Source organism: Vulpes lagopus, chromosome 7, assembly GCF_018345385.1.
Source record: "Vulpes lagopus strain Blue_001 chromosome 7, ASM1834538v1, whole genome shotgun sequence".
Lineage (NCBI taxonomy): Eukaryota > Metazoa > Chordata > Mammalia > Carnivora > Canidae > Vulpes > Vulpes lagopus.
The window spans coordinates 122,610,743-122,633,400 of NC_054830.1; the positions used below are offsets into that span (position 1 = coordinate 122,610,743).

General features: G+C 41.4%; 1 protein-coding gene across 1 annotated transcript in view; it reads right to left on the bottom strand.

Annotated features, from left to right (window-relative positions):
- Nucleotides 1-7,507: 7,507 nt before the first annotated feature.
- Nucleotides 7,508-22,658, bottom strand: part of HSD17B4 (hydroxysteroid 17-beta dehydrogenase 4) — a 93,661-nt gene continuing 78,510 nt past the window's right edge. Inside the window, exons 23-24 of the mRNA XM_041761292.1 lie at nucleotides 17,499-17,626; nucleotides 7,508-9,135 (exon numbers count right to left, since the gene is read on the bottom strand). Of these exons, the coding sequence (XP_041617226.1) occupies nucleotides 9,046-9,135; nucleotides 17,499-17,626 (218 nt within the window). The 3' untranslated portion in view covers nucleotides 7,508-9,045. The remainder of the gene's footprint in view (nucleotides 9,136-17,498; nucleotides 17,627-22,658) is intronic.

Consider the following 22,658-nt stretch of genomic DNA (forward strand, 5'->3'; position numbering starts at 1 on the left):
GATGCATGTATGATTCTTCTTCAAGAAAGTAAAATACTTGATTTCAAAGCAACATTGGAAAGTTGCTTTGGAACTTTGGAAACAACATTGGAAAGCGTCCTAAAATCTTGAAACTCAAAGACTTTCCAGCAATGACTTAGTCTAAGCTCTTAACAGCTCAGAAAACCAGCCTAGAGAAGAGCGTGCCCAGTCCCCAGAGCAAGTTCTAGCAGCCAATGGGCTGGAGTTCTCAATGGAGGACAGCCATTCACAGCAGGAAGGATTGAATTATCATTGGGCTGGCCATTTCACATCAGAAAGAGTATAAAAATAAGCCTCAGGGTTGTGTGTGTAACGTGGCTCACAAAACCAGGGTTCTATGACTAGTTGCCCACAGATATTCCAGATCCGAGAGGTTATTAATCCATTTCAGCAACAGGGTATCTCTCTCTTTCAACTAAACCAACCAATTCTGTCAATACATTATTATATCAGGTAACTCTGAGGACAAATTAGTGTTCTTTTGAGGACAAAATACCATGATGAAACTCCTTCTCAGACAGATAAAAGTGGAATTAAGTATGAAAACAGGCCTATTGAATTACTAGAACTAAAGCTTTCATTTGCTTTTCTGTGTCTTGAACTGATTTTCTGGTGGATTGAAACAAAGTGAACACAAATTTAGAAAATCCAATGCCTTTACAAAAAATATGAGACTGCGAAATTTTTGTTGCTGTGGTCTAATTATGGAATACATGTTTAACTGTCACACTGGGACGCCTGGGTGGCTCAGGAGTTGAGTGTCTGCCTTTGGCTCAGGGCATAATTCTGGAGTCCCGAGATCGAGTCCCACATCAGGCTTCCCAGAGGGAGCCTGCTTCTCCCTCTGCCTATGTCTCTGCCTCCTTCTCTGTGTCTCTCATAAATAAACAAAATCTTTAAAAAAAAAAAAAAAAACCAACTGTCACTGAATTTATGTAATGAAAAATCAACTAAACATTTTAATCAACTTAATTTGGAGGTTTTAAACCTGTGACTTTTACAAAATGGCTGCATGATAAAGTCATACCCACTCAGCAATGCAATGTTTATAATAATAATTTCACTTTCAAGATATACAACAAAGACCAAGATGAGCTTTTGTATAGAACTTGAAATTAATATAGACCATGTCTTATGTCTCTGTCTTTCCAATAGTTACAGCTACAACCCTCATTAAATTCAAGAGACAATGTGGGCAGCCTGGGTGGCTCAGGGGTTTAGCGCCGCCTTCAGCCCAGGGCGTGATCCTGGAGACCCAGGATCGAGTCCCACATCGGGCTCCCTGCATGGAGCCTGCTTCTCCCTCTGCCTGGGTCTCTGCCTCTCTGTCTCTCTCTCTCTCTCTCTCTCTCCCCCTCCCTCTGTGTCTCTCATGAATAAATAAAATCTTAAAAAAAAAATTCAAGAGAAAATGTGACTGTCAACTATACGATTTCATCAGAAAAAGACAAGTGATAATTGTTTGGGTATTAGAGGAGGGGTGTTGGTTCAGAAGAGAGGGGTCCCTGAGGTATTGTAAAAAGGCATTTAGGGAATAGTACTTTAATAAATAAAGGAGCTAGAGGATATAAGCTAGGGGCACACCTTCAACTCTGCAAGGAAAGTCAGAAATAAAAAATGTCAAAGATAAAGGGGCTTCTCTGGTCCAAGTAATTCTACAATGCTCAGCCTTCTCCTGTTTCCTCTTTAGAAACTTTTCTATAATGCCAAAAGTTATAAAGTAAAAGTACTGCCAGCATTATAGAAAACAGCATTCCTTGGGGTCCCATTCACCTTAATTAAGGAGTCTAAGACAAATCAGATTATCTACAAAAGTTAGGAATGGAGAGATGTATTTAGAGGTATGGCTTCAAGTGTATCATAGACTAAACACAAAGTCGGAGTGGGTGACCTTGTTGCTTGGTCTGGTATTCATACCTCTCCCGCTAGGACCGGACAAAACTCATGATCTTGTCAGAGGTTCATAGCCATCTGCCAAATGGGCTGGGGTTTGTTTTGTGTTGTTTTTAAGTAGGCTCCATGCCCAACATGGGGCTTGCACTTTCTTTCAACTCCAAACTCCAAACTCCACTGTCAACTCCAAATTGAACACTGACAATTCACATGTGGGGAAATACATATTTTTTTAATTTTATTATTATTTTTAAAATAACCTCTATACACAATGTGGGGGTCAAACTTAAAACTCCAAGATGGAGTCACATGCTCCACCAACTGAGCCAGCCAGGTGCCTCTAAATACACATTTCTTAAACAACTCATAGGCAAATGTGTATTCTCTGATTTAAAAATGCAATTGAAAAAAAAATGCAATTGAAATTGAACCTGAGAAACCATAGAACGTCTGCTAAAGAACAGGAATTTCTTTAAATGATAATGCCTTGAGAAACAATAACAATAAAATTGCCTGCATTCACTCAACATAATCGGCTCCTTAATGTCTGACAGTCTTTCTTCCTTGTTCACGTCTGAATCTCCAATGCCCAGTACACATTAGGAGTCCAATGGATACTCCTTGACTGAAGATCCATCCATTAATGGTCTTGAAAATTGTTCTTTGGGAATCAACATGGTCATATGTAACACAGACCATCTTGCTGGCAGTGCTCCGACATTGAGCTGATGGGTGAAGAGTGAGGGGAAATGATTTATTCCAGTGTGTCCTCACTTACCTCCACAAGCCAATAAAATTGAGAACTCTGAACTAGGCAGGATAAAAAGAAGAGAGGCCTATATTTATAGGGTGACAGCAGGTGAGAAGGTCGTGGTGCCAAGAGCCCAACCTCTAATCTCCCAGCCAAAACTCTACTCTCACTGGCCATGTGTCCTCCCTTGGACACGCATGAAGACGGTGGCTCACTTTGGATGACTGAGGCTTGGTTGCCACTGGGCCCAGCTTATGGTGATTATTTTAAAAAGCCGAAGATTGGCATCAACTTAAACACACAGCACTGCTTGTTTTCTTATGGTCACAGTCTGTGACCGGGACTGTATGTTCTGATAATGTACCCATTCCCAGATGGAAACAGGGGCCTGCTCCCCCTGGTCCAGCATCATCTGTCCCTAGCCACAAAGGGCATACCTCTTGTCTCATTTCTTCCCACAACCACCTCATTTGAAGCAGATAGCTAAATCTTATTGCTTCGATTGCTTTTTTCTTGCTTCGCGATACAAGATGTAGTAATGCTAGGAGGGAAAGAACTGTTGCAGTCAGAAGGCACTTGTGTAAGGCCATCACTTTGGGGTTTTTATGATAAAACTCACCATTGTAGACACACTGACACTCGCCTTCCTTGCCTTGCCTTCCAAAGTGGGACAGGCACACAGGGTGTGTGCCTACTGTACCGGACCCGCCTAACGCTGCTCTTACCATCTGACCTGGTAATTCCATTCCTAAAAGTTTTCATCTCAGAAAACAAGTGAGAAGCAGTGCAATGTCTTCAACAGCACTGTGTAAGCAGTGCATGAGTCGCTGGGGACAAAAAGAGAAGATCAAGGTGACAGCGGGGTTGCTGATTTGGAAAGCCAAGTACATGCTGGTGCCCCTCCGTGATACCAGGAGTGCACAAGCTCGGGCAAGAAGAGCTGGTAATGGCATGTGCCAGGAAGATTTAACTGTCCTGAAGGTAGGAGTGGCAGGGTGTCTTGCATACTATCCTAAGTGTTTACAGCAAATAAGGATGACAGTTGTAAATACTGGTTTGTTTTTGTTTTAGAAAAAGAGAGCATGAGGGGGTGGGGGAAGAAGGGGCAGGAGAGGGAGAGAGAATCTTAAGCAGATTCCATACCCAGCTCATAGTCCAATGCAGGGCTCAATCTCATGACCCTGAGATCATGACCTGAGCTGAAATCAGGAGTCAACTGCTTAACCAACTGAGCCACAGGGCACTCCTTAGCTAATCTTTTCTTTTCTTTTTCTTAAAGATTTTATTTATTCATGAGAGACACACAGAGAGAGAGGCAGAGACCCAGGCAGAGGAAGAAGCAGGCTCCCTGTGGGGAGCCCGATGTGGGACCCGATCCCAGGACCCTGAGATCATGACTGAACCAAAGGCAGACGCTCGACCACTGAACTACCCAGGTGTCCCTAGCTAATGTTTTCTTAACTGGCACTCAACAACTATCCCCAGGACCCATTCTATAGGCCAAAGCCTAAAATATTTATTATCTGGTCCTTTAAAGAACATGTTTGTGGAACCCCAATTTATTTAAGATTTTATTTATTCATGAGAGACACAGAGGGAGAGGCAGAGACACAGGCAGAGGGAGAAGCAGGCTCTTCGCAGGGAGCCTGATGTGGGACTCAATCCCTGGACCAGGACCACAACCTGAGCCAAAGGCAGACACTCAACCACTGAGCCACCCAGGTGCCCCTGGAACCCCAATTTAACCCATCATTGTTTTTAACTGATACACCTGTAATGTCAAAAGATATGAAGGAATACAGAGGTGCTTAACCTCCCTTCAAACACTCAGGTGACATGGTACTTCCTAGTGTTTTTCTGCTTCAATTTTACAGTCTTCTGTGCTTCCTCCAGAAGCTTCCCCCCAGCCAATGCTGCCCCCAGAACACACAAATCTATTTGTCTATTTTGTTATTCTTGCCAGCTGTTCAACAAGTTATGTAGCTAAGCTCCCTAAAAGATGGGTTTTGGGCTGCCTGGCAGGGGGCGGGAGGGCTCAGTTGGTTAAGCACCTGCCTTCAGCTCAGGTCATGGTCCAGAGGTCCTGGGATTGAGTCTCACATTGGGCTCCCTGCTCAGCATGGAGCCTGCTTTTCTCCCTCTCCCCTGCTTGTGCTCTACTCTCTCTCTCAAATAAATAAAATATTAAAAAAGAAAAAAGATGGGTTCCGGATAAGGCTCTACAGTTTTTCTGTGTGTAAATTTTCAACTTTAATACCTTGATATTTTTATCTTCTCAGGTATCTTTCTTTTTTTCATTTCTTAAGCTATGGTAACCCTGATATCTAGATGTCATTACTAGGCAACTTCAAGCCAATATACTGCATAAATGTGTAATATGAATCTACATTTTTAGCCAAGGCTTGAAATTTTTTTTTTTTTTTTTTGCCTATTCATGGGTTTTTTAAAAGTTTTCTTCTTTCCTCTCCCCTTTTAAATAGCTTAGTCCACACTGACCTAAAATGCTCTGCTCTTCAGAAAATCACTCTCTGTAACTTTCTGGTTTTGAGGTTTTTCAGCGTCAGAATTTCTCTGTGGAACCGGCTTACCATTTAATTTTGCTGCTCTATTTGTTGGCCTAAAGGGTAAACTTTTTGTTGGGGTGGTATTATTAAATACATTTTTCCTCAATCTATTTCTGTCCAATATAAAAATATGCTTTCTCAGGCTGTTTGCTGTAAAATAGACAAACCAAGTTCCGTGAGAAGTCAGAGATTGTTCTGGCCTTGTTAGGAACAGCTCCATGCAGAGGCACACTTGGGAGGCCTAAGAATGGAGTTTACCAGATGAGGAGGTTCAAAAAAGCAAGCTGGGAGAGATGAGAGCTAAGGAGCCTTTGGGGTGGACCACTGTGATTTGGGTCCCCCATATTCTCGATTTCCTTGGAAATCATATTAGCTCTCAGGCCATGTGGCTTGGATGGGACTGACGCTAAGGAGAAGAGCTGAGACTGTAGTTCTTAGAAAGGTATGCTTGCAAGGTTGGCCCTCGGCTGGCATTTAGGAACTTAAATTTCAGGATTCCTCCCATTCTCTCACTGAGGGTGGCTTCCTGTACCCAAACTGTACCAAAGGGGTTTATGCTAAATACCTGCTTTCCTTCTAGGAGTCTGGAATTTTGGTATGTGCTCTGGCAAGAGAAGCCTGTGTGAACAGCCTCTCAATTAAAACCCTAGTCACTGAGTCTTCGTAGACATTTTATACGTGTTGTCAGGATTTGATGCTGGGGGAGTTAAGCATGTCCTGTGTGACTCTATGGGACAAGATGTCTTCAAAGTTTGTACCTGATTGCCTATGGGCCTCACTCCATGCGATCTTTTCATTTTCTGATTTTGCTTGGTATCATTTCGATATAATAAATCATAGTCACGAGTATGACTATATGCTGAGTCTTATGAGTCCTCCCAGCAAATCATCAAAATCGGGGAGTCTGAGGGACCCTCCCCCCCACATACTAGACTTAGCTATACATTTGGGCCCTGATAGACACAGGCCAATCAGCATATCCAGTATCTCTATAGTGATGACTCAAGGATCGCCTTCTAACTCAAGCTCAGCTAGTGAGACTAGATGAGGCCTTCACTGAGGCTTTTGAGAACCCCATGCTCTTCATTCTGCTGGTTCCCTTGGAATGGGACTCTGGAACTGGACCTGTTGGTTGCCTTCTTGTAACCAAACAGGAATGACCTGTAGTTGCCAGGGAGGGTACCATATGGAGCTTGCATATCAAGTAGCCAGGGAGATGACAAGGAACAGTGAAATGCTTGATTAAGCCTCTTCAAACAGTCCTACCCTTCTAGATGTTTCTTCAGTTATGCAGGAAAGTTGTGTTAAGCCAGTTTGAACTGGTTTTCTTATTTGCCACCACAAGAATCCCAACTGATGGAACATGGAACCATGCCAGGGCCTGATGGGAAGGTGACCAAGAAGGAACTCTCACAGTTTTCTAAGTTGGGAAGTCACAAATTCATTCAGGTGTATATACTAGACTAGTAAGGTCCTTCTAGTAGGTGGGAGGTGGGTTGTGAAAAACCGGGACCAGCTAGAAAGCTGCTACAATGAGCTATCCACTATGAGAGCACACCTGGGTAGTAGCAGCTGGAAAACCCTGGAATATTCAGGAGGTGGAAGGGAAAAATTAGATGGGGGGGAGGTGAGTGAGGACAAGAAAAGTCAAATGTGAATTGGTTTCTTGGTTGGCCTCCGCAAAAGGTGATGTCCTTAACTAAGGCAATAAGGATACAAACACATTCAGGAGTGGAGGGGAAGATCACGCGTTTACCTTGGACATGTGTGCATGGGAACCAGAGGACAACAATCCTGTAATGATTTGGAGCTGTCAAGGGGCAGAGGGGCATTATGGAGGGCTCAGGGCTAAGGTCCAGATTCAGAGCAACCAGCACTCAGGTGATGGCTGAAGATAAGAAACTGGACGAAACCAATCCAGGAAGAAAATGTCTAGCAAAAAGTGAGGAGGACTGAAACTTTGTTTAATCGATAATCCTGAAAAGTAAGAGAGACAGAAAAAGTTATAAAAGAGACAAGTAGGAGACAGGGTGATTAACCCACAGGTTCAGTAAGAAGTATGTTTCTCATTGGAGGATGAAAAGGGAGAAAAGAATTAAGCAGCATGGTGCGATCAACAATATTGAAATTATAGAAAATATGAAGGAGAATGAAGAGTAGTAAGAAGCAGCCGCTAAATCTGGACACCAGTAGCTCTCTGGCCTTTCAGACTGACAGAGATAGGTTAGTGAGATAATGAAAATACCTCTTTCTTAATATGTTTTAAGCATCCAGGGTATATATTCAACACTTTTATTTGTGTGTGGCATTTGATTCATTTTAATATGCAATTTCTATTTGTAAGGACACGAAGCTCTTCCAAGCTCAACAGGAACAACAGCTATTATAGAAGACCAATGTTAAAAGGCTGCTACTTTAAAAACAAATTCAGTTGGTATAACAATAAATCACTCTACATTACAACTAATTTTAGAATACCATACAGAGACCATGACGATAAGGCATAATTGACAAATGCACAACTTTTCTTCTCTGCCTTCCACTATATCCTGCTCATTCGTTAAGTCAGCAATAGTGTATTAAGGCCTTCCTCTATGTTCCACCACTGTGTAAATATTCCAATTCAATTTCACATTTCTGAGACCATTTCCTTTGATCCCTGAGTTCTGGTTCCCCAGTCTTGTTCCCTGATGTGAGGCACCAGGCCACCCTCCCAGAAGCCCTATTCAGGACCAAAGACAGTCTCTCAGCTGCTGACCAAGCCATCAAAGTGAGTGAGCACACTCCAGGACCTACCCTGCTGTGCTGCCCCATGTCATGGTACCTTGGCAGGACAGGCCGCAATCAGTGACTAGTTAACTCAGGGCAGATGCTGGGCCATCCCCAGAGGATCGGCTGAGGCCTTGTGGTGAGTGCACCACAGCCAAACTTCTCCCCCTGCCTCCTCTGTTTACCACCACTCTCCCTAGGCATTAATCCCAAGAACAACTCCAGATACAGTTCCTGACCAAAGATCTCTAAAGTCTGTCTCCCAGGGAACTGAACCTATAACAGCCCCCCACACACATCCCCCTTGGCTATGCTCTATGAGTGGCATGCACTCCAGCCCTGACCTCAGCATCTCACTTGCTGGTCACCCCTGCAGCCAACAGGTCAAAGGGCATCTCCTCAGCACACATCACCTGAGCTACATGGAGAAGAAATATGAGTATGATGGTACTTGCTACTAACATCTTTATGATTCGCGATTACTGATTAAGCAAGAAAACCCCATGATGGTATTTACAGGCATTATTTGAAAATAAAGGATTTCCAGCCAAACAGAGGAGAGAAGAAAACTATTTGGGAACATAAAGACCTTTCTCCTGCTTTAAAGCAGAACATAGCAAAGTATGAACAGCAAGTGAATACAAGTGACAATTCATGTTAAAATTATCTTCTCTATCGATAAGATAGAGAACAGAAAATAACAGAACAGTGTATAGGACATCAAAGGGGTCTTTCCTGATCTAATATTCCTTTCCACTTATAAATGCTGTCACAATTCTAAAGGCTTGAGTGAAAACTTTTTCTTATGAAGATAGAGCTCTAGGAACAGAAAGGTTATCACCTGCTGGCTTGCAGTTCCTTGTAAAAAGAAGGATAACGCGAAAAATTAGTAAAAAATTAAAATCTGAAAAGTCATCTAAAATCTGAAAAGGGTAAGCAACTTTCCCTGTATCTTAGTTTTGATCGCTTTTGCTTCATCAGTTTTGCATATCTGGGTGAAGAGAGTTATGTCACTTTTCTATTCTTATTCATAATGTAGTGCCTCCGTTAGAGCTTGGCATAGTCTTTAAGAATCATCTGAAGCTTCTGGCTCAGCATGATGTTCCCTCTGGCCTTCAGTCTGCCACTAAAGAATGCCTGGAAAGGAGAGAAGAAAAAAAAGAGTGCCAGACTTTATCAAGTAACATTTTACTTCATTTTTTAAAAGATCATTGGTAACAATGGACACAATTGAGATAATATGCAGGTGCGCCACCGGGGGTGCCCCAACGGGACTTTTATATAGCAACAACACTTTAATGATTATAGATAGTACCGGTGTTTCTAGAAAAAAAAAAAGACACCTTGCGTATTTTGGAAAACCACAGAATAATTTGTCTGAACAGACAAGACTTGTGAGTTCTGCTTCAACCCACATTTGGATGTCAGTCTGTTCTTAAATGTGAATTTCAGATCCTATGAATAAAAGGCTTTGCTGTGTTCCTAACAATAAAAATATTCATGACACCTTCATGAGATAGAAAGCCACGTAATGGCAAAATAAGGTCATATAACAAAGGAGTGAGTAGACCCTGTGCTGTAGCCTCAGAAGGGCTGTGTTAAAATCCAGGCTCTGGTGGCCCGGGTGGCTCAGCGGTTTGGCGCCTGCCTGCAGCCCAGGGTATGATCCTGGAGACCCGGGGTGGAGTCCCACGTCAGGCTCCCTGCATGGAGCCTGCTTCTCCTTCTGCCTGTGTCTCTGCCTCTCTTTCTCTGTGTCTCATTAATAAATAAAATCTTTTAAAAAATAAAATAGATAAAATAAAATAAAATAAAATAAGATAAGATAAGATAAGATAAGATAAGATAAAATAAAATAAAATAAATAAAATAAAATAAAATTATAAAATAAAATAAAATAAAAATAAAATAAATCAAATCAAATCAAATCAAATCAAATCAAATCAAATCCAGGCTCTGCCACTTACAAGCAAAGTGACCTGGGACAAATTCCTTAGCTACCCGGAGCTCCAGCTTCCCCATCTCCAAGAGGCATGACTAGCGTACCTAAATAATGCAGCTCTGATCCTAAAGCTAAACGAATTAGTGTGTCAAGGGCCTGGCTTAGCATTTGACATATGGCACGTTAGACTCTGTTAACTATGTAAACTGTGATGGTTTTGTTGTTTTTGGTTTTTTTGTTTGTTTGTTGTTTTTTTTTTTGAGAGGGAAGTTGATACTGTGGGTGAACTTAAACATCTTGTACGAGTTTCTGTGAACTCAGAACTTTTTTTTTTTTTTGAGCAAAAATACAGAATATATTTATTGATTTTTCCCCTAAAGAGAATACAGTTTGTATTAGAGAAGTAAAAGATTAGTTATCAGGAGTTGCTTTTGGAGAATAATCAATCAGTGCCTTATCAACAGTTGGATACTGATACCAGGGACCATCACCTCTTGCACGCATCAACCTTCGCACTTCCAGCTCCTTTAACCGTAAATCAGCCTTTTCAGCTTCAATTTGAAGGATAGCCATTGTTTTTTCATAATTCTTTTCAGGGCTATCAAAGAAAGTTCGGGCAATCCATCTTGATATAGGATGCTTAAAATATTCCCAGTGTTCTGGGATGTAACCTGTTCTGGGAGTTTCTGTGAACTCGTACAAGATGTTTAAGTTCACCCACAGTATCAACTTCCCTCTCAAAAAAAAAAACAAAAAACAAACAAACAAAAAAACCAAAAACAACAAAACCATCACAGTTTACATAGTTAACAGAGAACATAGTATATAGTATATGGAATTTGAAGTGAAAAAAAGTCCCTAGATTTTTAGAGAGACTGAAAAAACAGTAACAGTCATTACTAATACTACTTACCACTACAGAGAAGCCCTACAGATACGTCACTGGAGAAGCGCAGCCGTCAGCCTGAAGTGGCCCTATGTATTTACTGCCAGTGGACGCAGGAGAAAACTTCAGGTCCGAGAGCTTTCCGAACCTGCTCCAAGCGACAGAGCCAGCAAGCTGGAGAGGCCAGGCCTCATCCTCTCAACGCTGCCTCCCAATTATCAACGAGCAGCAGCTTAATCTTAGAAGCAAATCCTCATGAACCAGAGGAGAAGTAAAAGCCATTTAAACTTCTGACCACAGCAAAAATAAACGAGAGCTCATTCCATTGGGATCAAGTGCTCGGTGTTTCCAATGGGAGACCATGACTACTTTCGTTGTGCAGTTACAGACACTGTGCTCCACAACACTGCCGGGGACTCAGTACAGACACCTGCCTGCTCTGGACCAACTTGGACATGGACGTGCAACCTGAAATACAAACACCTAACTCCTTGAAGTAAATACCCCAAACCAACCTGTGACAGTTGCCATGGAGCACAAGAATGTTAAACGTAGACCTGCATTCCTACCTATTTCCTTCAGACAGAGTTCTCAAGGAGAAACTACTGAATCGTGCCATTTCTTAACTCAGGTTCCTGACCATGTTTCTGTACCACCAGCTTCCAAACTACATACAGCAGCTGTGCAGCAAATTCACAAGCACAGGAAGGAATGCTTAAAACTTTCGAGGACAGCAGTCAAGGACAACTCTGGCTGGGACCTAATTACTTCATAAAATGGACTGCTGGGTATTTCTTCAGGCCTGGGAGTGCCAAAGCAAAAAGTACTGGGACTTTAAGTTGCCATAAAGGAAGTCTGAACCTCTGCCACAGCACTTTCCAGAAAGACTCTTTCAAATTGACATCCCTGCAGCTACATGTGAATTCTCTTATCCCAACTTTAACATAATCTTTGAAAATTTGAGGCAAGATGACATCCTTTAATTTGCATTTTGTGGATACTGAGGAAAATCAGTTGTTCTTATGCATGTGAGTCATTTCTATTTCTTTACTGATTACTGGTTCCTATATTTTGCCTCCTTTTTTGTATTTAGTCCTTTCCAGAATTTTGCAAAGGTTATCGATACCACTACACTGTGTATCATCGTTTTATTATTTCCTCCAGGCTCATGGGAATATCTTATGGGTTCTGACATGCTGACATGTAGAAAGTTTTCGATTTCTACACCAGCCTAAACTACTGCTGTTGAGCTTATGTTCTTTATTTTTATCCTTGCTTTAATCTACTCAAGTATTAGTGAGGGTCCAAGTATACTAGATAATATCCCAGGCAGGAAAAAGATATCGCTTTCTGTTCTCATGGAGCTAGCATTATAGTAGAGGAGTAAAAAAATAAAATGTAAACAAGTAATTAAGACCTGTTATACATTCTATGAAGGAGAAAATGGGCTGCTCTCAGAAACTGTAACAGAAAGGAACTGCTTTGAATGAATTGAAGCCAGATACACAAAAAGCTGGGAGGACAAATTCTAAAAAAGGCAAAGGCATAGACGCCGAAGAATTAAAAGCTGATGGGAAGAAATTGTGAGAAAGGACAATGGGAATGGAATCAGCACTTTTTTTCTTTCTTTTTCTTTAAGATTTACATGAGAGAGAGAGAGAGAGAAAAAGAAAGAGAGAGAGAGAGATCATAAGCAGGGGGAGAAGCAGTCTCCCTGGTGAGGAGGTAGCCCATGACCTGAGCCAAAGGCAGATGCTTAGCTGACAGAGCCACCCAGGCACCCTGGAATCAGCATTTTAAGTGGGGAGGCGAGCAGTGTGGGCCGAATCTAGAAACACGGGCAAGAGAATCATAACACAGGACATGATGGTAGGTAGTTTGGATTTTATCCAAGTCCAAAAGGAAATCTTACAGATGTTTTCAGGTGGGCTGCTTACAATTAATTTACATTTTTTAAAGGATTACTCTGGATCCTGGTAGAGAGACAAGGATGGAAGCAATAAAACCAGCTGGGAAGCTGCTGCAGTAAGCCAGTGGAGATGCTAGAGGCTTGGATGGTAGTGGTATCTCTAGTGATGAGGAAGAGAGCATGAATGTAAGGTATATTCTGGAAAAAGATCAAGCAAAATTAAGAACAAAAACAATATAGAGGTACAGAAAGAAGACAAGGCAAGTCTTACTTACATTGCCAAGCATTTCGACTTTGGTAGATAGACACTGGTGCCATTTACTGAGGCAGGAAAGACTAGAGGAGAAAATGAAATCATGAGTTCCATCTTTGACACAGTGAGAAATGTCAGGAGGACTTCCCATCAGAGAGGTCAGGCGGAAGGCTGCTTATGTCACAGTGCAACTCAGAGGAGACAACAAGATCAGGCATTTAAATCTGTGAGATGTGAACACATACAAGACTTTAAATACCCTAGGATGGATGAACATATTTGGGGGAAAGACTTTATTTGGAGAATAGCCCTGAAATAAGCCTTGAGATGAAGCACCCAATCTAATGGTTAGGGTGGAAGGAGGCACCAAGGAGATGAGGGAAAGGCAAAGGCAGACACAAAACAGGAGAATACGGTATCAGGAAAGCCAAGAAGTGAAATTATTTCAAAAAGTTGGTGGTTAACTGAGTTGAATGCAACTCAAACGCTGAGTAAGACACAGAAATAATTACTGTATTTGGTAAGACAGAAGTCACCGGTGACCTCCAATAGGAACAGTATCTGTTGTGTGATGGATGTGGAAGCCACTTAAGAGGCAGCAGAAATGCTAAGCCAAGACTGAACGTTTAAGCCTGTGCTGCCGACCAAAGGGGCCACTGGCACATATGGCCACCAAGCATGTGAAGTGAGATTAGTTCTGGCTGAAAAGCACTGGAAAGTGCAAAATATACACTGGACTGAGTTGGAATATCTCACTGATACTTTTATACTGATTACAGGTTGAAATGATTTGGCTGTACTGGGTTCAATAAAACATATTCTTAAAACCAATTTCACTTAGTTTCTTTTTAACACTTTTTAAATATGATATGATATGGTGGATGGGGATTGAACACCCAAAGAGAGTGTTGGTTTTAACATCAAAATGTTAGGGGTAGGACGCTTGGGTGGCTCAGCAGTTGAGCATCTGCCTTAGGCTTGGGGCATGATCCCAGAGTCCCGGGATCGAGTCCCACATCAGGCTTCCTGCATGGAGCATGCTTCTCCCTCTGACTGTGTCTCTGCCTCTCTTTCTGTGTCTCTCATGAATAAATAAATAAAATGTTTAAAAAAGAAAAAAAAAAAGAATGTTAGGGGTGCCTGGGTGGCTCAACTGTTTAAGTGTCTACCTTTGGTTCAGGTCATGATCTCAGGGTCCCGGGATGGAGCCCCACATCGGGCTCCCTGCTTAGCAGGGAGTCTGCTTCTCCCTCCTCCTCTGCTGCTCCCCCTGCTTCTGCTCTCTCTCTCTCTTTCAAATAAATAAATAAAATCTTTTAAAAAAAAAATCCAGATGTTGGCTTGCCTGTGGCTGTGGGAAACTGGCGCAGTGGAACAGGAGAGACTGGGAAAGAAAGGAGAGGAGTAGAAAAGCACTAGTGACCAGAACAGAAGAGAAGAGACCAGTCTCTGACGAGAAGAGGCAGACACTCTTCACGTAATGGGAGGGAAAAGGAAGAGAGGGGACATATCTGCTCTCTGAAAAGTTTTCATCTGAAAACCTTTTCTTCCCAATGAAGAAGAAAGGCCATCAGTGGAAAAGGAAAGAGAGGCAGGCATGCTTTGAGAAGACAAGTACAAAAGAGTCATCGCAGACAACAGGACCGGAAGCTGGCCAGGGAATCAGAGTCAGGCTGCTGGACGGTACAGAGACTGTGTGAGGCTTGGGATCAGGAACTTCTCAGAAAGCCAATGTGTTGGGCTGGGCGGCTCTTCACTCTGTTCACCTACTCAGGGATGGGTATAAAGATGGCAGAGAGTGGGGTTAAAATGGTGGAGTCTTCTAGTCAAGTGGGATGAGAGACAGAAGGGAGGTGAGTACCGTCAGGGGTGGTGATGAGAGCAGACCATGGAATGTGACCAGGGGAGAAGCCAAGACAGAAGGGACTAATGCTACACAATGTGGCTGTGTCAACAAATGGGAGGCCTCTGGGAAGCTTCAGGGCAGGAGCAGGGACAATAGGACAAGTTAACAGAACGATGGCTGAGGCTGCTGGGAGACAGTGATGTTTTCTAAGGTGTACACTTTATGCTGCTAATTACTGCTAAAGCAGATCTGGGAAAGGTGTAACCGATCATCAGAAGTGAGACAAATGAATTATGAGTCACTTGTGGGAGAAACTATTACCAGGAAGATGAAGAAGCCACTAAGGCGGACAGGCATTGGTGGCAGAGAGGGAAAGACCACATACTCTAGGACATAAGGTCTCTGATGACTGATGATATGAGACTTCTCCTGAGGTTGGGGAGAAGGAAACAGAGTCAAATGACTTTGGAAAAACTCTGATATTAATTAGAAGTTATCAATTAAGAATAATAAATACCCAGGTTTTCATCAAGTTTTTACATTTAATTCCAGTCTGTCTGGTAGTGACTTAGGGATGTGAAATGAGGAAAGCACTACCATTTCCTACGCAACTGCCCAGTGCCTTTCACTAAATAATCCATTCACCACCCTCCCCCCACCACCCCAAAAGGTCTCATATTCCTGGCAAATATAAAACTGTTCCCCTTATCCTACATTTAATCTTTATATTTAGGCATCTCAAATACAGCATATCTAAAGAACTCTCAATTACCCACACTCTGCCTTGAAGTCAATTTTCCACTCGGCAGCCAGAATGACCTTTAACTCACACCACAGCTTGTGGCCTTCTGTCTCCAGTGAGGTCTGAACTCCTGTTGACACCCGAAGGTCCCAAGCAGACTAGTCCTTCCTACATCTCCCATCACCTCCTGCACTGTCCTCTCCGTTCATTTACCTACCTCCTCACCATCACAGTGTTCCCACCTCCTCGGGCCTCCACACTTGGTTTCTTGGCCTCAGGGCTCATCCCCTCACTGTGGCCAGTGCTCTGTTGTGCCTTTATGGACAACCCCATCTGAAACAGGTCCTCTAGCCTGTCACATGCTCATCCAGGGGCTGGCAAACTGCGGCCCAAGGCCAAACTGATCCGCTGCCTGTTTCTGCAAATGCAGTTTGACTAGGACACAGCCCCATTCACTTGTTTCCCTATGACCTGCTGCTGCTTTGACTCTACAATGGCAAAAGTGTGCAGGTGGAGCACAGAACATCAGCCTACAAAGCTGAGAATGTTCACCAGGCGACCCTTCACGGAAAAAGTGTGCCAACCAGTGCTCTAACCCATCACTCTGCTTTATTCTTCTTCATACCTAAATTCAGATTTCCTTTCCACTCCCCTCTAGAACTAAGCTCAGACAGTTGGGGCACTGTCTTGGTAAGCCATACCAAGCACCCGAATCAAGAGTAAGTGCTGAACAGAGTTCTGCAAAGGAATCAACTGAGGTCACCTGGTGCCAAGCCGTGTACTAAGCTCTTCACATATATTATCAGATTGATTTATAACCAGCCTTTGATTATTACAATTATATATTAACTTTAATCAATGAGATTGATAAGGCTAATATAATATTATAATAATAGTAATTTATTAAATATAATGTTTATAGGAAATTTAAAGATTGAGATTTAGAGCTAAGATTCAAACTCAGATCTATCTGATGTCAAAGGTCCTACTTTTAACACTATACCACTTTACAATTCTTTTTAAATTAGCTCTTGTATCCTAAAAAATACACTTTCTCATATATTCAAATAGTTCTGTTCCCTGTAAAGTTGCATGGTTGTTTTCAAACAAGCTCTCCTTGTTAGGGAAGTCACTGGTATATTTTGTAGCTTGGGCTATGATTACAAACACTTTTTTTTTTCCTCCAGATATCTTCTAGTTGCATTTGCTTCTAGTTGGGTTTGTTTGCTGTGTGAAAGCTCATTTTTTAATAATTACAAACCATTCAACCACTTGCTTAAAGTCCTTCATTCTAAGAATTACTACTTGATTCTTTTGGAATTTCTAGCTACATAATCAGGATTTAAAAGTAACAAGTGTGTCTCCTCCATTCTAAATGTTACATTCTTTAATTTTGTGTATTCGTAGATTGGCCAAAAGCTTCAGAACAATATTCCCTAATAATGGTCAGAGAGGGCATCTCTTATCATCATTATTTTCCACGGAAAGGCCTCTAAATGTCTCATCTCAAGTAAGACATCAGATCTTACTGTCCCATCCTTCTATTTCAAATTTTCAATGATGCTTGTAAGACAAGTTCTTAATCTTCTACACCAGGAATGAATTTTAAATTTCAGAAAGGATCTACTAATATATGATTTTTTACCCTTGAACTAATGACAGGATATTGAAAGGACTAGGTGTAGGTTTTAGATTATTTTACTCTTTGCTGAAGAATTTCACCCCAAAATTCAGTTTTAAAAGAAGCTATTTGGAACTCCACTAAAAATATATATGATCTGTCAACCCAGATACCAATATCCCCTGTGCCTTCTTCAAAGTGGTGAAGAACCTGTCTTGTAAGTCAGCATTTTTAGAGCTAGCTAAAAGCCACACAGTCAAAAAGGAAGCAATGATGATGAATGGGCACGTAAGGACATTACCTTCTGAGGGTCAAGCTTGCCCAAGACCACATCCATGAAATCTTCATCTGAAAGTGTGAAGGTTGCATCAGCAGGGCCTTTGGCAGGACCTTGATACACTTTTCCAAAACCACTTTTTAGGTCAATAGCTGTCAAAAGTAGGAAGAGAGAAATGTGTATTATTTTTTTCTGCACAAAAGGAGAGTAAAATAAGCCAGCCAAAGTGCTAAAATGTTTATAATTTCCAAGTTCAGTGGTGTTTTCTACATAAGTTATCTGTCATTTAGAAAAATTTAGAAAATCCTTTATTTTTCAGAATGTCTTTTTTATAAAGAAGTTTTTCTTTTTTCTTTTTTCTTTTTTTTTTTTTTTTAAAGAAGTTTTTTAAAACAGTCAGACCAAGGGCACCTGGCTGCCTCAGTCGGGGGAACATGCGACTCTTACTCTCAAGGTCGTGAGTTCAAGCCCCACATTGGGTGTAGAGATAATTAAAAAAAAAAAAAAAAGAGTTCAATAGTTTCACCTTAGTAAAGAAGTTTCTTCAACAGAGATATTTTAAAAGTTAATTAATGTAGAATAATATAAGGATGTTAAGTTGTTGGAGGTTATATGGTTAAGGCTTTTAGGTTCAAATACAGCCTCTATAGTCAACAAAGGATGAAAGCTCAATTTTGTTTTATTTTATTTTATTTATTTGTAGAGAGCGAGAGCATGAGAGCAAGGGGTGGGGGTGATCATGACCCTGAGATCGTGACCTGAACTGAAATCAAGAGTTGGGTGTTCAACCAACTGAGCCACCCAGGCGCCCCAGAAGCTGAATTTTAAAACAGATGCATGTTGGCTGGGTTGAGGGAAAGAAATACACAATCTAGTCACCTTTCAAATACCTGCCTTCATCAAAAGTTCTGTCATGAATAGCAAGACAGTCAAAACAGATTGATAAAAATGTTCTAATTAGTTTGTTACACTTATGGTTGATAAAATATTTATTGCTTTAATTATTACAAGTAAACATTAAAATTAGTTTCTTTTCCCTTAACTGTTTTTGACAGAAGTATTAGGTATCCCAGAAGCAGCTTGAGTAAACTATGAAAAATCACCTTCAAAAAAAAAAAAAAAAAAGGAAAAATCACCATTATGACTCTCTCTGTATCATTTATAGAACTAGATGCCCAAGCTACATGTTACAAAGTTTTAAATGTCACACCTACTCCCCCAGGGTCAGCCTCTGGAAGACTCTCTCTCTCTGGCTACAGCAAAGGAGCTACAATCTCATCGCTGTCCCTGAGCATGTGTAGAGAACTCCCAGTTGAGGACCAAGGAGAAACTACACATGTGTGAGGAAAACCCACATAGATGAACTACACGCTGCTTAGCCAAGACTTGCTCCAGAAAGAAAATTAAATCTCTCCCACTCTTTGAAGGAACATAATTTTGCCAAGTCATGTAAAACAGTAGCCTGACAATAATAGTTACCTTAGGAAGGAGAAGAAGTTTTGGCTTTGTACATTTCATTTACTCACTTCACTGCAGAGTTTCTACTATGGTGTCAGACAATACACAAGGTACTAAAAGTCAGGCGTGAACAGCAAAGGCTCTGTTCTTACTGGCACTTACCTACTACACTTGTTTTCATGTATTGCTTATATAGTTGAAAGAAAGAAAAAAAGGAGGAAGTCGAGAAGAGTGGGGATGCAAAGGAAGGCAGGAAGGAAATACTCTAAAAACTCTAAAAAGCAAACATCTGGAGTTCCACAGACAACCTTAATGATTTGACTTCTTCACAAGTAAATCTAGAATCCACAGCACCTGCCAAGGAATGAAAGTGGACTGCACACCTCTTAATGTTCACGTGTGGGAGTGAGTCTGAGCTAATGAGCGTTCTTCGCTGTCTACCTGCCCTCTCACTCCTCCTGCTTCTACATGTGGATTCACAGCCATGACTCCTGCAAGGCAGTAAAACTGTCTTCCATGGAAAGCTAGTTGATTAGAGTTAATGACAGAAAAGAGGGCTAAGAAAAGGAAGGTTCCTAGCAAAAACACAGGAAGTGGGGAAAAAGGAGTGGAACTTCCATGTCCATGGTAGCTCAGGTCATGGTCTACAACAAGGCTGGTACAGAGACTCATCATCTGCGGCCATCACTGTGAGTTTATAGACACTGGTAAAGTCATGGCTAATCTTACTGAAATGAAGAAACAGATTGTATGTATTTTCTTTAAATGGTCAAAATTATTTTAAAAGCTTTATGAATGACGTTAGCTCTGTATTCATACAATCATTAAGGCTCTGAAAGAGTCCATAAAAAATTTCAGTTGTTCTTTAAAGCATTTAGTGGGGAACAGGTGTTAGATGAGAACAGGGCATCTGGACATTTGGGGATCTCTGTGACAGTCATGGGCTATAGGTACCTCAGAAAGCAGAAAGGGCTACAGGAGGAAAAAACAGTTACTTTTATTGATGCCTCCTTCCCTTGAGATGATAAAGCCTTTGCTGGAACAAGACTGCCTTGTGTTTATATCCTCTATGCTTCCTTAAAGAGAAAGGACATAGAAACTACTGTTTTGGGTTTTTTTAATCTTATTCATTCATTCATTCATTTATTTGACAGAGAGAGAGAGAGAGAGAGAGAGAGCACGAGCTCACAAGCAGGATTAGCTACAGGGAGAAGCAGAAGCAGGCTCCCATCTGAGCAGGGAGCCTGACACAGGGCTTGATCCCAGGACCCTGGGATCATGCCCTGAGCTGAAGGCAGAGGCTTAACCGACTGAGCCACCTAGGCACAAGAATTACTTGTTAATGGATGATTAGGAAAGCACAAAGAAGTACTTCTATTAAAAAAAATAGTAATAACAACAAAAGGAAAACTTAAGTTAAAAATAGGGATTTCTTTTAAATCACACCACGAAGGACAATCTGATACTTTTGTGCCATTCTGCCAAAAACTCAAACTCAATCTAATAATCATGACGAAACATTAAATAAATACAAAGTGTGGAACAGTCTATAAAATATCTGGGCTCAACTCTTCAAATATGTCAAAGTCCCAAAAAGCAAGAACAGAATGAGGAATTTATCCAGATTAACCAGCTAATGAGACCAAAGGACAAAATGCATTATCTGATCCCAAACTGGGCCCTAGGCAGTTTTTTCTTTCCTCATTTCTATTATTATTATTATAACCATTAGCATACTTTGGCTCTAAAGGACATTAATGGGACACCTGGTGAAATAATAAGGTCTGTTGATTAAATAATACTGCATCAATATTTCTTTCCTGATATTGATAATGGTTCTACAAATAGATAACAGAATGGAGACACTAGTGGAGTATCTGGGGATAAAGAGACATCGTAGCTACAAGTTACTCTCAAATGCTTCAGAAAAATGATCATAAAGTATATGATGAAAAGAAATCAGTAAAGAATATAGAGTAAAATAATAACTTCGAGAAAATGGATGAAGGACAGATGTTCTTGGTGCTCTTGCGACTTTTCCCCTAAGTCTGAAATCATTTCAAAATGAAAAAACTACAAAAAGAAGTTATTAAGATGAGTAATACCCATGGCAAGATGGAAAGCCCTGAGAGTGTGAAGTGATCTCTTGTGTGAACACACAGGTGCGCAAGTCAGGGGCTATGCTGTAACAGGGGAAGCGGCCACCACCACTGCCACCAAGGGAACTGACCTCAAGTAGACACCACCCCAACACACAGGCCCCCACCCCTGACTAGACCTCACATTTCTTTCCAAAGGTCATCTTTCAAGTCTCTTCTGTGAACCCTTGAGATGCTTTTGGATCCCAATCCAAAACATGGAAGCAGCGTCCTTCAGATTTGGTTTATATCATAGCTGAGAAACCCTGAAAGGTGAAGTCCTTTGAGCACTGGAAGATGAGCAGAGACCTAGGAGCTAATAACAGGTTCTAGTGACCAAATGGTGCGTCCCCCAGGATGAATGTATTCTGCTCTTAAAAGAATGCCCATTGCCAAATCTGTATATATCCTTTCACATTCTGGCAAATCCCAAGATCCAAAACAAATGACCTCTGTATTTAAAGACATCTTCATCCAGGGTCTGGTCCAAATATGTAGACTTGGCTGTACAATTAATTTCAGTATTTATTTTTTAAGCCCAAATAACTTCATTACTTAACTAGCAATATTCAAGCAATAATGCATAGTAGGTCTATAACCTTGCTCTGTAAGTGCCAATTCCAGTTATGTTCCTATAATGGAAAAGACTACAAATTCACAAAAAGAAACAAAATTCCTGTTAGGGGAAAAAACAACCAAATTGTTCAATGCCAACCAGCTTAAACCTATCATCCAAAAGAAAATGAAACATGTTTTTACTCAGCAGCACTGTGTCATTACTACATGAAAATAAGTCTGTCTTTATCAAAAGTTTCAGCTGTATGGCTCTTTTACAGCCATTTGATACAATCAAACAACAAATAGGTTCTTACTTGGAGACACAGGGTAATATTCATGCCTAGAGTTACAATAAACTGCATATTTAAGATTCATGGGCCATATTCTAAGATGCTCACTTTATTTAGAGACAAATGGAAATGCTGGAGCCATTAGCTGAGAGCAGATACTCTTGCAGGATCAACAAGGATTTCCCCTCTATTTTCTTCCTGCAGAAGATGAAGCACAGCAGCAAAGCTAATACCCTAAGTTCAAACCACCATTTCTCTGAGCACAATTTCCAAGTCTCTGCCCAGCTGAGAGTCTACCCCACATTCCAGGCCCACCATTCCCACACTCGAGTCCACATCTTGGTCAGCTATAGGTAAGCCCTGGCTTATCACCTTCTCCCTAAACCCCCTCCTTGCCAATGTTCCACATTTCTGCCCACGGTGTCAGCGTCCCTAGCCACACAGGCTCCAAGCTTCAGCATTCATTTTGATCCATTCTCATTCCTCTTGTTTTTCAGACATCATCAGTAGCCAAGGTAGTCAATTCTTAGCCATAATCCACATAGACCCTCCTCTCTCCATTCTTGCCATGATCTTTTTTTCTTTTTTAAGATTTTATTTATTTATTCATGAGAGACACAGAGAGAAAGAGAGGCAGAGACAGGGGCAGAGAGAGAAGTAGGCTCCATGCAGGGAACCTGATGTGAGACTCGATCTCGGGACTCCAGGATCACACCCTGAGCCTGAGGCAGGCGCCCAAC